Source organism: Pyrgilauda ruficollis, unplaced genomic scaffold (assembly GCF_017590135.1).
Source record: "Pyrgilauda ruficollis isolate IOZ18807 unplaced genomic scaffold, ASM1759013v1 scaffold7, whole genome shotgun sequence".
Taxonomy (NCBI): Eukaryota; Metazoa; Chordata; class Aves; order Passeriformes; family Passeridae; genus Pyrgilauda; species Pyrgilauda ruficollis.
Window position 1 is genome coordinate 14,402,818 of NW_024528821.1, and position 14,013 is coordinate 14,416,830.

A 14,013-nucleotide genomic window follows, 5' to 3' on the forward strand; every position below is an offset into this window, starting at 1 on the left:
CCCAGGGAGGCTGCTGGCTACAAGCCCCCACTAGGAGCTCCCACGCTCCGTCCAGCAGCCCCTGCAGTGGGTTGTGTGCAGAACTGCTGTACCAGGCTCCTGTGTAGAGCTCCAGACCACTGTCAGGGTCACTCCAGGCTTCCCAGAGCCCTGCAGCATACGAGCACTGCTGAAATGCTGCTGCCTTCCCAGAGAGCTGATCAGTACTTGGTTGTTTTTCCAGTTTGAAGCTCCTCTTTGTGTCCTGGGGACAGAGGTCCAGAAGACACACCCACAGGCCTCAGGCCAGTGACCTCCACAGGTGAAGGGGCACGAGGTTATAAAGCAGCTAGTTAGTTATTCCCTGCATTTAGTCTCTTTAAAGAAACTACTCTCCAGGACAGCAGGAGCTGTTAACCTTTTGGGGAAGAAGAGGAAAGGCCACAGCCTCTCCCAGAAACAATTCTGATTCATGAGACCAAATTAATTGAGCTGTTAACCTTTTGGGGAAGAAGAGGAAAGGCCACAGCCTCTCCCAGAAAAAGTATGATTCATGAGACCAAATTAATTGAGTAACAAATCAGAATTCAGAAAAGGCCTTCTAGCCAGAAGACAGTTATATCTCCTTCCTACTAATTTCGCCATAAATAGGATAATTGGGAAGGAGGGGGAGTGGCAAGAAGGCCAGATTTTCCATTCTTAGTAGTGATCTATCTGAAAAAAGGAGAATCTCATATTAAAAATTGACCCAGTTAATATTTATTACATTTACCCAGGGAAAGCAGTTAATGGAGCAAGTCAGCATCGACAGAGTTGTGCTGCAGTGTGAAAATTGGTCACTTGGCCGTATGAAGGATTTATGTATGGAAGCCTGGAAGTACTTTCCAGCAGTGGCACTGCCTGGGATGATCACTGTTCCCAACATGCTCTTCTTGCTCAGGGTGCCTGTCCCAGCCTGCACAGCGATGGTGCCCGGGGCGGGTGAGGATGTGCCCAGGAGGGCTGCTTTGTGCAGCACTGTTTAAGGCAGGCTGGCCTCACCCAGAGCCGAGCTTCCCATCAGCGCTGGGAGCATCTGTGAAACGAGCATCAGCACCCCTCTGCTCAGCCGAGGGCTCCAAACGCTCCCTGCATGGCACCGGGCTCCCAGCACAAAGGTGGCCGCTGGCCCGCAGGGCCCGGAGCAGCACATCACCCCAACGTGGAGCGTCCTTGTGTCTGGTGTGAGCTCTCATCTGGCTGCGACTTCCCCGAGACTGGCATTTAATCAAATCCTACCCCCCGAGCTGATCCTGGGGCAGCGGAGTGACCAGGAGTGGGCATGGGCGAGGGCCTGGCCCGGCGGGGCTGGGTCCGGCTCAGTCGGACAGGCTCTCCGAGAAGGCCGACTTGGACTTCTGCGTCTGCTCCAGCCGGTTCAGGATGAACTGGCTGGTGTCGATGAAGCGCTCCACGCAGTTCACGAAGCACGTCTCAGCCCGGCTGTCCAGCTTGGGGCCCGGCTTGTCCATGCACTTCTCCTGCACACAGCGGGGGCCCGTTGGTGCCGGGGGCACCGCAGCCCGACGCCCCCACCCCACCCCGCACCGGGGCCGCGCCTCTGGGCACCTCCCGCCACCTCGGGATCGCGATCCTCTCGGGACCCTCAGCCCGCCTCGGGCGCATCCGAGCCCTCCCCACGCGCGGCTCTGCCCGCCCCGCCGCTCCCGGAGAGCCGCCCCCTCCCGCTCTGTGCTCACCGGAGCTGGGGCTGCTCCCACGGCGGCTCCATTTTGTCCCCATCAGCCTCCTCCCCCCGGGGACAAAGGTCTGCGCGGCCTCCCAGCCCGCCTTGCCCCACCATCGCGACCGGGTCACCGGAGCCGACGGCCCTGCCCGCCGCCCGTACCCAGCACAGCTCGGTCATCTGGTGCACCAGCTGCTGGAAGCGCTGCTTCTGCGTCTCCACCTCGATGAAACGCTGGAGCTGGGGGTCGGCCCCGCCCAGCCCGGCGGCGGACGGCGGGTCCATGGCGCTCCCGCTGTCCCCCCGCTCCCTCCCGGCGCCGCCGCGCCGCGACCTTCACGTGCCGCCGGTGCCGCGCCCGCCCCTTCCGCCCGCGCCGCGCGTGCGCGCCCGCCCGCCGCGCTCCCCCTGCCGGCGGGGCGGAGCGGCCGCAGCCGGGGAGGCCGTGGAACGGTTTTATTGTCCGGGACCGGACCCGACCGGGAACGTTCCGGGGGGTGATGGAGCCCCGGCGCGGTGATGGGGCTCCGGGGGGTGATGGAGCCCCGGCGCGGTGATGGGGCTCCGGGGTGTGATGGAGCCCCGGCGCGGTGATGGGGCTCCGGGGTGTGATGGAGCCCCGGCGCGGTGATGAGGCTCCGGGGTGTGATGGAGCTCCAAGACGGTGATGGAGCTCCGGGGATGCGATGAAGTTCTGGGGATGTGATGGAGTTCTGGGGTGGTGATGGAGCTCTGAGCACGTGATGGAGCTCCAGGGAAGTGGTGAAGCTCTGAGCATGTGGTGGAGCTCTGGGTACGGCCGTGGGCGTCCCCCAGGCTCCTGCACGCCCGAGCCGTGTCCATGACGCTGTGCCAGCCGGCGCGCGGCGTGTCCCGCTGGGCAGTGGCGGCGCTGGGCAGGGTCAGCGGGCAGTACCCGCGGTCAGCACTCCTCGTCAGCGATGTCCAGGATGCTGCTCAGCAGCACGGTGAAGGTGGGGCGCTCCTCAGGCTTCTGTGGGGCCAGAGGGGAGCCTGGCTGGAGCCCGTGTCTGCCCCAGCCATGCCCTGGGGAGCCCCGTCACCCCGCCAGGGTGGCCAGAGGTGTCACCAGGGGTGCAAGCCACTCACCTCGTGCCAGCAGCTGTACATGATGGCATAGACCCGCTCCGAGGCCGCCTGCGGCCGGTACAGGCGCAGGCCTTGGATGACGTGCTCGGTTGTCTCGCTGTTGTTAAACCTCTCGTAAGGCATCTTCCCCAGGGAGTAAACTTCCCACATCAGGACTCCTATTGGGGGAACAGCATGGAGCGCTCATGGCATTGGAGCAGCTGTGCCTGCACCTGGTTTGCAGAGGAGTTCCCAACCTCCAAATCACCAATACTGTGCCCTTACCAAAGGACCAGACGTCAGACTTGCTGCTGAACTTGCTGTACAGCAGCACTTCAGGAGGAGACCACCGCACTGGAAACTTGGACCCCAGGGAGCTTGTGTACTCATCATCTAGCACGTACCTGCAGCAGGAAAATGGATCAGGGTGCCTCACCTGGATTTCACATTTCCCTCCTCCACACAACTGACCAAGCTCAAAAGGAATGGCAGCTCAGAATGACCAGAGGCTGCAGCTCTGCATGGGTTTCAGCAGTACATGCATGTTAGCCAGGACTGCAGAAGAGATTTGCTGATGTGGAAGCACAGCAAAAAGGGGATGTGGAGAGAAAGCTGTAGCCAGGAGAATTGGGGGTGAGAAAGAAGATACAGAGAGAGAGGGGAAAGGGCCAGGGAAAGTAAGGAAGGGATAGTGGAAAGTGGAGAGGCAGAAGGTTGAGCCAAGCAGATGAAATGGGAAGACAATGGTAAAGCAGAGCTGGAGGGTGGTGGGGACAAAGACCAAAGTGTAGAATTGATGGAAGGAGGAGATGGGGTACTGAGACAGGAAAGTGACACAAACACATCTACCAGACCTGGAAAGACCAAAATCTGACACTTTCACTATGCCTTGGTCATTCACCAAACAGTTTCGAGCAGCCTGTGAATGGAGAGGTGGAGGTAATTACTTCTACCTGCTCTTGTCTCTCCCATCCCCCTGCAGCAGGTGAACTTCATCTCATCCCCACACTTCACCTCACTTTGTCCTGCAAGTTCACCTGGACTGGGGCAAGCTAGAAAACCCTCAACAGAGTGCAACTGAGACCTCCAAGCATCCTGTTTATCTATGTAGGGTTGACTTCCCCATGAGGATTTTGCCTGAACAAAGCAGCCAGAGCCCTACCAGGTCTCTGTGCAGGAACTGCTTGGATTCCAGGTACTCCATAGCTTCACAGACATCCTTGCACATCTCCAGCAGCTCGGGAGGCTGGAAGCGCTGCCGTGTTTCCCTCAGGAAGTTCAGGAGGCAGCCGTTGGCCATGTACTCGGTGATGATGAAGATGGGACGCTGCTTAGTGCAGACCCCGTAGAGCTGTACCAGCTTCTCGTGGGACAGGTTCCTGTGTTGGGGACAAAGGCAATTCTGAGCATCTAGAAAGCTAGGGAGCAAAGGAAGTACCTGTGAATAAGGAGAGTTTGGGAAGGGAAGGTGCTTCTGGCCCAGCTGACAGTGGAAAACCTCAACAAGGAATCAGCACAAAATCAGTGGAATTTTGAACGCATTTTGCAGAGTATGGGACTGCCCAAGACTGTCCCTCCACACCTCCCAGGAGTGCAGCCATTCTGGCAAGGAGCATCCAGCACTGCCCTGCATGGTGCTCACCACTTACATCATGACTTTGGCTTCATCAATAAACTCGTCCTCTGACATGGAGCCCTCCCTGATCATCTTGATGGCAACGTTGTACTGGCCTCTCCATTTCCCGTACTTCACCACGCCAAACTGCCCCGTCCCCAGTTCCTTCAGGAAGGTCAGATCCTTGGGGTCGATCTCCCACGAGCCTAGGACAAGAGTGTGAGTGTACTGTGGGTACAGGTGACCTCCCTGCTCAGTGCTCCCAGTCATCCCGTCTAGCAAGCCCAAAAAAAGCTCACAAGCATTTGCTGCCTGATAAATCATCCACAAAATCCGAGACCTGTAACTCCAGGCATCCCCTGGCTTGCTAGGAGCAAGGTAGCTTGTGGAGTCTTTTGGTCAATACTGTCACCAGAGGGCAGCTGGGAAGTGGTTCCTGGGAAGGCTATGAGCCATGGGACAGCAAGGATCCCAGCCTGGGAAGGCTGCTGCCAGCAGAAACAAACCCTGTAACCAGGGAACTGCGAGGTAGCCCAGGCTGGCTTACCATAGCCAAGGCCAGCTGTGGAAGGAGCACTTTTCTTGTGCTGAGACACAGGGTACTTCAGTCTGGATATGAGCCCTGAAACACAGCAGCAGAAATTGCCACTCTAGGCTTACCTGCCACATTCCAGCAGGGAACACAACTCCTGCCTTTGGCACAGGAAGGTGGGAATGCTGTGGTGCCAGTGCAAACACGGCTGGCTTCACTCTGGCTCCAGAACACTGACCTGCAGAGTTGTGCTGGTGGTAGGTGATGAGCTCTGGGATGCTGTTGAACAGGTGTTTTTCTGCCAGGTAATACTGATTCTGGGGGGTGCAGCACACAACATAGTGGCGGATCGTGCCTTGGGGGTCTCTGGAGAGGGAGAACATGAGGTCAGTGCCATGGGGAGGAGAGGCAGAGGGTGAGAGGTGCCTGGAAGGGCCCTCTGAGGGAGGAATAAGCTGTTCTTAGAGCCACTTACACAGAGGACTTGGCATAGACGGAGACAGTGTATTTCCCTGTCTTGCTGGTGGAATCTCGGACAATGAAGCCACCTTCCTTACCCTAAAACAGGAAGGGGAAAGGGCACTGGGTGTTTGTGGGGACTGTGTGTCGCTCTAACAGCAAAACTTGGAGTGGAGATCACAGCATGGCTGGAGAGGATGCAGTGAGTCAGAGGAATCCTATTTCCAGTCCCTGCATGGGAGGCAATCTCCTGAAGTGGCTGCCGGGAAGAGCTCACACTGGGATAGGGAAGGTTCCTAGGGCCGTTGGGACAACACTCCTCTCCCAGAAAAGCCAGGGTTGGTCCCATGCTGGACACAATGTGAGAACAGCCCATGGAGGGCTGGTGTAGAACAGACCCAGCCTCAGGAGGTAACACTTACCTCCTGTTTCAACAGTTGCTCTGCTTGGCTCCGAGTGATATTCTTTGAGTACCACCTGGAACAGGGACACAGGCATCAGGGAGATCTCCACAGCCACCTCTGTCCCCAGCCCAGGCTGACCCTGGCACAGCCAGGACAGGCAGTGCAGAGAGCAGGGCAGGGATGGCTGCCAGGGGCTGGAGGCTGTCAGAGGATGTGGAAGAGGGAGAATGACCCAGCCAGGCTGGGCTCATGGGCTGTGTAGGGTAACAACCAAATGGAAAATGTCTCCAACCAAGTGCAACTCGCCAGGTGCCTGTGCCCTCTCTTACTCAAAGATCTCCAGGGAATTTCTGGTTTCAGTGACATAGTTGCTGGGGATGTATCCTTCCCTCCTGCAGAGAAAAGGGCTGGTCACACTCTGATAGAGGAGGCCAAGGGGAAAGGATATTCCTGTCTCAGGAGGCTTATAGAAATGGGCTCAAAAGCTTTGGTGCAAACCCATCTGGGAAGGGCTGACACCACAGCTGGTTTCAGCCTCCTCCCCAGGGCAGCCCACAGGTGGGCAGGCAGGCTGCCCTCACCCACAGGGTGCCCAAGGGGTGTGTTTGCCCACCAGTGCCTGAGCACCAGGGCAGGGCAGCGCTGCAGAGCCACGGCCATGGGCAGTGGGAGCTCTCACCCGTTCTTGTCCAGGGCTTTCCACCAGGGCAGGTGGCTCTCCTCCAGGATGAAGTACTCCTCGCCCTTGTGCAGCTGCAGGTCCTGTGCGTTCATCGGCTCGTAGTTGTAGAGGGCCACCACCTTCTTCATCTCCCCTGCTGTGCTGGGGGCTGGCTCGGGGGGCAGAGGCTTCATCACCATCTTCCCACAGGGAGAGGGAGAGCATGGGACACAGTCAGGCTGGCACACACACATGAGACCCTTCCCAGGCCTGGGAGGGCAGTGGTGTCAGGGAAAGTCAGTGCAGTGTTTGCCTCAGCTCCCATGTGTATCTCTACCAGAACACCCATTTCCTCTCCCTGGACTTTTTATAAAAAAATTTTTCCCCATCTCCACAAAAAGGTAAGTGTTTTCTTTTTACCTTTTGGCTTAACCTGTGACTCCTCCAGCCTACATTAGGGCTTTAATCTCTCAGCTGCCCTGGGAAGCCTCAGGGTTAAGATCATTTGACTTCCCTATAGGCCTTTGGGCTCCATCCCCTGCTTCAAGCTCCTTCTCCCTTAGGTCACCATCTTGACATCCCTCGCCAGAACAGAGTCCTGGCCTGTACATCTCTGACCAGTCATTGAACATGTTTGCTTTCTTCAGGCAGATCTTTCTCCAACACTTTGGAGCAAACCCTGACATTGGCCTTTACCTGGTCCTCCTCAGGAGTTGGGGGAAGGGGCTTCTTTGTCTTGCGATGCGACCGCCCGACTTTTAAACCTTCGGAACAGAGGAGGGGCTAAAGTTAGAAAAGATCCCTGGCTCTGTGCCGCAGTGGTCCCCAGGGCAGGGGGATGAGGCAGTGGGAGGTTGCCTGGTGTCTTACTGCCATTCCTGCTCTCCAGAATCTGGCAGCCCATGGCGTTCTTGGCTGTCTGGGAGCAGCACAGGTACTGGCCATCGATCCAGAAGCAGGGGTGGTACTTCTGGACCAGGTCGCTGTTGTACCGAATCACTGTGGCAAGAGGGAAGAGGTGTGTGACCCAGAGCTGTGTCCCCAGCCTGCTGCAAGAGCTCTCCGCTCCCTGAATGCAAGTGGTCAGCTGCATTAAATCATTTCCTCTCAGCTGTGCTGCTGTCCCCTGAGCCTTGATGTTCAGGTTTCCCTCAGCTTACCACTCTTTCAGTGCTGTGGCCATGCAAGCCCTTGCCACAGGGAAGGGCCAGGCTTGGCGCTCAGATCTGATTCAAGCTTTTGAGCAGCTCTGCAAAGGGGCAGCATGAGCATGCTTGGAGCCAGTCACAGAAGGACCTGGCCCTCCTGCCAGCCAAAATATCCAGTAACCCCCAGGCTGCTCTGGCCCATGGTTTACAGCTCTTTTGAGCCCTTTTTTTTCCAGAAGTGGGGTGGGAGGCCAATGCTGTGCCTGCTTTTCCATGGGAAGAGGAGGGCACTGCCACCACCTGTGCCTGCTCAGAGACTTCCCTTGCAGGGAGAATATTCCCTTGCCAGGCAGGCTGACCAGCTTCCTCATACTTCTCTAGAGGGAAGAGAAAACTGGATCTGCCTAAACACCGTCAACAGCCTGGGGCTGACCCACGTTAGTTGCACGTTCTTTGGTGGAGTAAGAGGAAGACAACCTGTCAGCAAAAAGGCAGCATTTTCTCTCCTTTTCTTGTGGATTCTACACTGGCTGGAGCTGCCAGAGAAACTCTCCTCCCTCAGCAGGGAAGTGGAGAGGACTGGCTGCTCCGCTGGGGCTCTTGTGAGATAACCGACTTCCCCGTTATCAGCCTGCCCCTCTTCCGCCTCGCTCGAGCCAACTTCCCTGTGTCAACTCAAGCTGCTAATCCCACCCTGCCAGCACAAAGCCACAGAAAGACACACATACATGTGCCAGGAGGCACATACAGGCAGCTCCAGCAGATTTTGGGTGGTCAGAGCCCCTTGGCACAGTGCTGCTACAACACACTCCCAGCTCGAGAAGGGAGCATGCACCCAGCTCTGAGCATTAGCACTGAGCAAAGCTTGAGGTGGTTTGGGGAAGATACTCCCTGACTCCCAGGAGGCTTGTGGTCCATGTTTCCTAAAGCACTGGGCACCCAACCCTCACATGCCAAGGCAGCACAGTTGTATGGCCACATCTGCTATTTCCTCTTGCCCTCAATGATTTCTGAGCCTGCTTGATCTACTTTGGAGCAGGTTTGTGAGAAGGCAAGGAGCCTCACTGAGGCAGCTGTGGTGCTGCAGAGGGTGACAGCCCCGGGCAGGAGCAGCTCGCTCTCCCTCAGACACGGGACAGGTAACCATGAGCCAGCAAGCCTGGGAGCCTGCACTGTGGGTCAGGCACAGGCACAGCTGAGCCCGTGCTGGCTTCCCAAGGGAGCTGCAGAGCCCAGCACTCACCGCTCTTCAGCTGATGGATCCAGCGCTTGCGCAGCTCCTCCGTCGGGGAGAAGATGTAGAGGGGCCCTTCGTCATAGACCACCTGCAGGAACATTCACCTCAGTACCGCGGGCAGGGCTCTCACGGCAGGCACGGGCGGAGCCGAGCCTTGTGGCCACCCCGAGCCAGCCCTGCCGATGTCTGCTGGCCCCGCACGGTGCTCGCGGACCGTGACAAAGAGGTTAAAAATAAGCCCCCTCCCCCGAGACTTTCCACTTCCTTCTCTAATTTTCGGTGTGCCGGGGGTGCACTGGGTGCCAGCAGGGCAGGCAGCTGGGCTGGGGGCTGAGTGTGCAGCCAGCAATTCCTCCAGCATCAGCCAGGGGACTGCAAGGGGCAGGACAGAGCTCAGAAGCAGGTTTCCATCTTAAACAGAGCTGGCTCGGGGCTCAGAGAGGCTCACCTGGCTGTCCCATGCAGTGTGGACAGCAGCAGTGTCTCCAAGCACTTGAGTGACACCTGGCACCGGGGCAGTGATGCCATGTTTGACCCCAGGCTCCTGTAGGGTCCTCCCCTCAGGACCTGCCACCAGGCAGAGTGGACCAGCAAAGAGGGTGCAGTGAAAACTCACCTGGAAGGGGTAGGGGAACCGTTCGATGATCGAGATCTGCTCCATGTTGTTGTAATCCTCCCCTTTCCTCTGGAAGAGAGAGGCAGAGACGGATGCTGGCATACTGTCACTCAGCTGCTGGCATCTCCTCTGGAGCAGGCCCACAGCTTTTGGCATCCCCCTGCTCTGCATCGAGGTGGACACCTGGTATGGTGTGGACAGAGCCCCCCATGCCAAGCAGGGTTGTTCCCCACTGCCACCACCCCAGGGACTCTCCTCACCGGGACCTGTCGTTCAGGGGGAGGGTTGTTTTCAGGTGCCACTGTCTCCACACAGGTGATCTTCTCAACGTCCACAGAGCCCTTCTTACTGCCCCGGCGCTGCAAGAGACAGTCTTGGTTCAAATGGTCACCAAGAGGAGACCTGGAGAGACTCAAATCAGCCCCTCTCCCTGTCCAACCACCCCTTGGGCTACGTGCTGGCAAGGGACAGCTGGTGACCCCTGGACACTGGCGTGGCACTGCTCCTGGGGCTGCAGACTCACCCCCCGCTCAAAGTCATACTCGTAGTAGGACAGCTTGCTCTCTGTCAGCAGGAACAGCCGCTTCTTGAAGTTGAGGGGAGATGTTTTCTTCTTCTGCTGCGAGCGCTTCAAGAAGATGCTCTCCAGGATGACACTGGCCATGTCAACTCCTGGTGTCCCCCGTGCTGTGCTCACCGGCTTGCTGTGGGCAAGACAATGCTGACACGGTGCTCACTCAGCCCAAAACCTGCTGGACCTCACTCAGTGCACTCTCCCTCTTGCCCCAGGGGCAGACAGGGGGTGCTGGGACCCCCACAGTGGGGGGAGCAGCCGCAGAAGGGTGAGGACAGGTCAGTGTGGGTTGTTTGTGATGTGACCTCTCCCACACCAGGCTGCAGACCAAGCCACCATCCAGATGGCTCCTTCTCCTGCTGAAGAGGCCCCCAGGATATGCAAGATGGACAGAGAGCTGGAGAAAGAGAGAAACGGGGGAAGCTTGGAGCCCCGGGGAGGAGCGCGGAGCCAGCTGTGACACCCCGCAGGCGCTCCTCCCCTCAGCTCTGTGCATGTGAGCCTGTGTGGGCTGTTTCCTCCTGCCCCACCGCAGCCTCTTCGTGCTGGGGACGTGCTGACTTGGCAGCGTGCAAAGGTTGGTCACGGGAGACCAATCCCTAAAAAGCTGTGGGTAGGTCCTGGCCCTGAAAAGTCACAGTGCTGCCACAAACACAGTGTAGCCCCAAAGACATCCTTCCCCTGTGTGTCCACAGAGACTGCAGGAGTGCAGGATGGAGCTCAACTCCTCTCCCTCTGAGCAGCACTTGTAAATGGCCAGGCTTGAAGGGCTGTCTCCAGCCAGCAGGCAGAGGGGTTAAATCCTCCCCCAGCCATCAGGAAATCTCCCCATAGCCTCTCCAGGGAAGGGCAGTGCAGGAAAGGGCTCATGAGAGCTCTGCATCCAACTGCTGCCCAGCCTTTAGGGACTGGAAATTGCCCTGGCCCATCTCTTGGAGCAGCCGTGCATCTCACCCCATCCCTCCATGCTGTACCCAAGAACTGTGACCCCCAGGTGGGCCCAGCACCCCCAGAGCCACGTGGCTGGAGCTGTGGGCTGTGACCAGCACCTGACTGCAGTCTGGGGAGCTGATGAGTGAGCTGTGTGGAGCCCCTGCTGAGCTGTGAGCCCCTGGAGCCCAGCTCCCTGTCTCCTGCCTGACCACCTACAGTCCCTGCTTCCTCTTCACCCTCACCTTGTTCCCTTTTTTCCTCCTATAAACACAGCTTTGGAGAGTAACCTGGAAGAAGCTGTTTTTCTCCCCTGCTCCCCACAGCCCATCTCCTCAGGGGGAGGCTCAGAGGTGGACCAGAAACAGGGGTTCAGCCCCCCATTCCCCAGCTGAGTATTCATTCTCCACACACAGGAGAAGGGCATTGGCTCACTCACAGCACAGACACGTGGGGAACAAAGATGCCAGGACCCAGTCCCACACACTGTGCCTCTCTCCAGGGCAAGCCCCAGCTTGGGGACAAGGGGCAGAGATGTCCTCCCATCTGTTGGCAATGCCCAGTCCCTCCCAGCACAGCCCCTACTGCTGCAGTACTGACCCTGCCCCACAGTCCCCAGAAAGGCTGGGGACAAGCAGGATTCTCTCTCCCAGGCTTCCATTTTCCCTCCTTGTGGCTCTTATGGCTCAGACCTTTCCAGCTTGTTGGGTGGTCAAAAAAAGCCCAACTTAAACAACTTAAAATTAGTCATCAGAGTGTTTTGGAAAAAACAGCAGTGTGCTGATTGAAGCCTCAGGAGGAGGGATCTGGGGTCCCTGCAGGTGGCTGGTGTGGCCCCCCTGACCCCCAGACTGCTGGCAGGATGGTGGATGAGCCCAGAGTGACCCCAGAACCACCCTGTAGCCCTGTGCCTCATTTTCCTTCTAATCAAGTGTGGCTGCTGATCCTGTGTGCCAAGAGCAGGAGGGCTCCCACTGCCCTCCCTGGCAGTCACAGAGTTGAGCAGAGGGGCCCTGGGCTCCAGCCCATCCCAACTGCAGTGCTGGCTCCCTGGAGCTTTACCTGGAGTCACAGCAGCGGGGTCATGGCCAGCAGTGCCAGGCAGGTGGGACACGTCCTCACTGTGTCCTCTGGGTGGAACTGCCAGAGGGGAAAGGACAATGGGCTTTTCAGAGGGCTGTGTGCCCCATCATGGCACAGCCCCCCTGTCCCCAGCTCTGCCACCAGACCCGCTGTGTCCCTGCCTGTCTCAGTGTGGTGGGTACCCCACAGGGCTCAGCCCCTCAGCCACCAGTGTGCTGTGACAGCAGTGACGAGTGGGTGTGTGCGAGCACGTCCTGTGTCCCCCCCTCCAGCCAGTGTGACTTCCTGCCATGCTCACACCTCTGCCCAGCGTGCTCTGAGACCACCACCAGGCTCGGCACACACTGCTGGCCTCATGCCACTGCAAATGTGTCCCACCATGGCCCCGGGGCCACCCCTCCACCACAGGCAAGCTCTGATGTGGGGCTGGCAGGGACCTGGCATGCCTGGGACAAGAGGGAAGGGTGACAGAGTGACAAACTTCACAGCCCTCGTGTTTCAGGCTGAGCCCCCAGGGTGTCAAAAATGATGGGTGGGAGGGACAGAGGTGCTAACCTCCTGTATGGGAGAGACTCCTGAGCAAACCCAGAGCTGCACCCAGCAGTGCCCACTGCGAAAAGCACAGCTGAGGAATGGCCAAAGACACTGGCAGAACCCCAACCCTGCTCCTGGCCATCCCTGGCACCCTCACACCGCTGTGATCCCTGCTCCAGCACAGCCTTCAGGCCCTGGCACCCCCTCCACCTCCCTGCCCGCTGTACCCCACAGCCCCACGGCCGGGTGACAGGGTCAGATGCCACCTGCTTGGCAGCGGCCAGGCTGCGGGAGCAGGCAGAGCCTCCCCGCTCGGCTCACCGCCCGCCGCACGCGTCCTGTGCCCAGCACGGCTCCCCTGCCCTCACGGAGCCCAGCAGAGGTGTGAGCCCACCAGCACAGGCCACACGGCGCCTCCCGCCGCCCCGGCTGTCCCACAGCCACACCAGCAGGGCCCCACGAGTGCCGGGAGCCCCGAGGCAGCGCTGCCCCGGCCGGGGCTCCGGGGCTCCTCACTCACCGAGCGTGCCGCCCGCCGCCGCTCCGGCCCGCCGGGCCCGCCGCGCCCACCCGCGCCTCGGGTGCCTCGGCGCCAGGGACGGGGAGAGACGGCAGGGTGCGCAGGGAGGAAGGACGGGCCGGCCAACCCCACCCTTTCGGTTCCCCTTTTTTCGTTTTGTGACTCAAAGGCAGCACTTGTGTTTCCTCCTGCAGACAGCTGGGCCATTGCCGTGGGGTCACCGTGGCCGGAGCCTGCCCCGCGCTCTGGGCAGTGCCAGGTGGTGGCTGACTTCGCTGACCACCCTTGTGCTGCCCCAAAAAGGGCTCTTTCACCCGGTGGGGCTGACCCCCACACAGAACCGAGGTATTTTTATTTAGAGTTCTGTGTTGAAAGAGGTTTTGGTGGCAAATTCACAAAGCCAGCAGAGCGACTATCAAAACTTTTCACTGTTTATACATTTTAGCAAATGAAAGCATTAATCTCCATTGGCTACATATTACATAATTCATTAATATTGTTTTGTAGTGTTAAATGATTCCCTCGCTTCTTATCTTAATTAGACCACATGTTCAGTCTTCTCTTTGTTTGGGTCAGTGGGTTTCTTGGGTCGGTGGTCCGAGGGTTGGTGTTGTGACCTGGAATCTCTCTTACCCACTCAGAGCTTGTTGAGTCAGTTACATCCTCGTCTTGACAGTTCTGCCAACTGTTCTTGTGCTCTAAATTCTGCATTCCCTGTGCCCGCTGTCAGTGGTAAATCCTTCTTCCCAAGCCTTGTTAATTTCCAGCCAGGTCTGAGGTCGGTGAAACATGTGAAGCCCTAAACCTTAACAAGGAACTCTATTGACACATGCTTTGTCTTTCAGACCCCTGGATGTCACCTGCAGCCGGCAGACCCCGCCGTTCCCCACCCCTCACAGCCCCCGT

General features: G+C 58.4%; 2 protein-coding genes across 5 annotated transcripts; both read right to left on the reverse strand.

The window, feature by feature from the left end:
• Positions 1–715: 715 nt before the first annotated feature.
• Positions 716–2,069, reverse strand: TIMM8A (translocase of inner mitochondrial membrane 8A). The gene is made up of 2 exons (XM_041485298.1): positions 1,868–2,069; positions 716–1,499 (listed from the first exon to the last, which is right to left on the reverse strand). The coding sequence occupies exons 1-2, from the start codon at positions 1,988–1,990 to the stop codon at positions 1,338–1,340; spliced, it is 285 nt and encodes a 94-aa protein (XP_041341232.1). The 5' UTR covers positions 1,991–2,069; the 3' UTR covers positions 716–1,337.
• A 65-nt stretch (positions 2,070–2,134) lies between these two features.
• Positions 2,135–13,964, reverse strand: BTK (Bruton tyrosine kinase). 4 transcript variants are annotated; one of them, XM_041485292.1, is made up of 20 exons: positions 13,108–13,964; positions 12,033–12,110; positions 9,990–10,437; positions 9,727–9,825; positions 9,467–9,535; positions 8,857–8,938; positions 7,336–7,464; positions 7,162–7,229; positions 6,484–6,665; positions 6,134–6,196; positions 5,823–5,877; positions 5,417–5,499; positions 5,180–5,307; positions 4,957–5,031; positions 4,444–4,615; positions 3,957–4,173; positions 3,649–3,713; positions 3,080–3,198; positions 2,816–2,973; positions 2,135–2,699 (listed from the first exon to the last, which is right to left on the reverse strand). In XM_041485292.1, the coding sequence occupies exons 3-20, from the start codon at positions 10,128–10,130 to the stop codon at positions 2,628–2,630; spliced, it is 1,977 nt and encodes a 658-aa protein (XP_041341226.1). In that variant the 5' UTR covers positions 10,131–10,437; positions 12,033–12,110; positions 13,108–13,964; the 3' UTR covers positions 2,135–2,627. The 4 variants fall into 4 exon arrangements, with proteins under 4 accessions (XP_041341226.1, XP_041341224.1, XP_041341223.1 ...); XM_041485290.1 differs by lacking the exons at positions 2,135–2,699; positions 2,816–2,973; positions 3,080–3,198 and having other exon boundaries at positions 3,215–3,713; positions 9,990–10,170; XM_041485289.1 differs by lacking the exons at positions 2,135–2,699; positions 2,816–2,973; positions 3,080–3,198 and having other exon boundaries at positions 3,215–3,713.
• Positions 13,965–14,013: the final 49 nt, after the last annotated feature.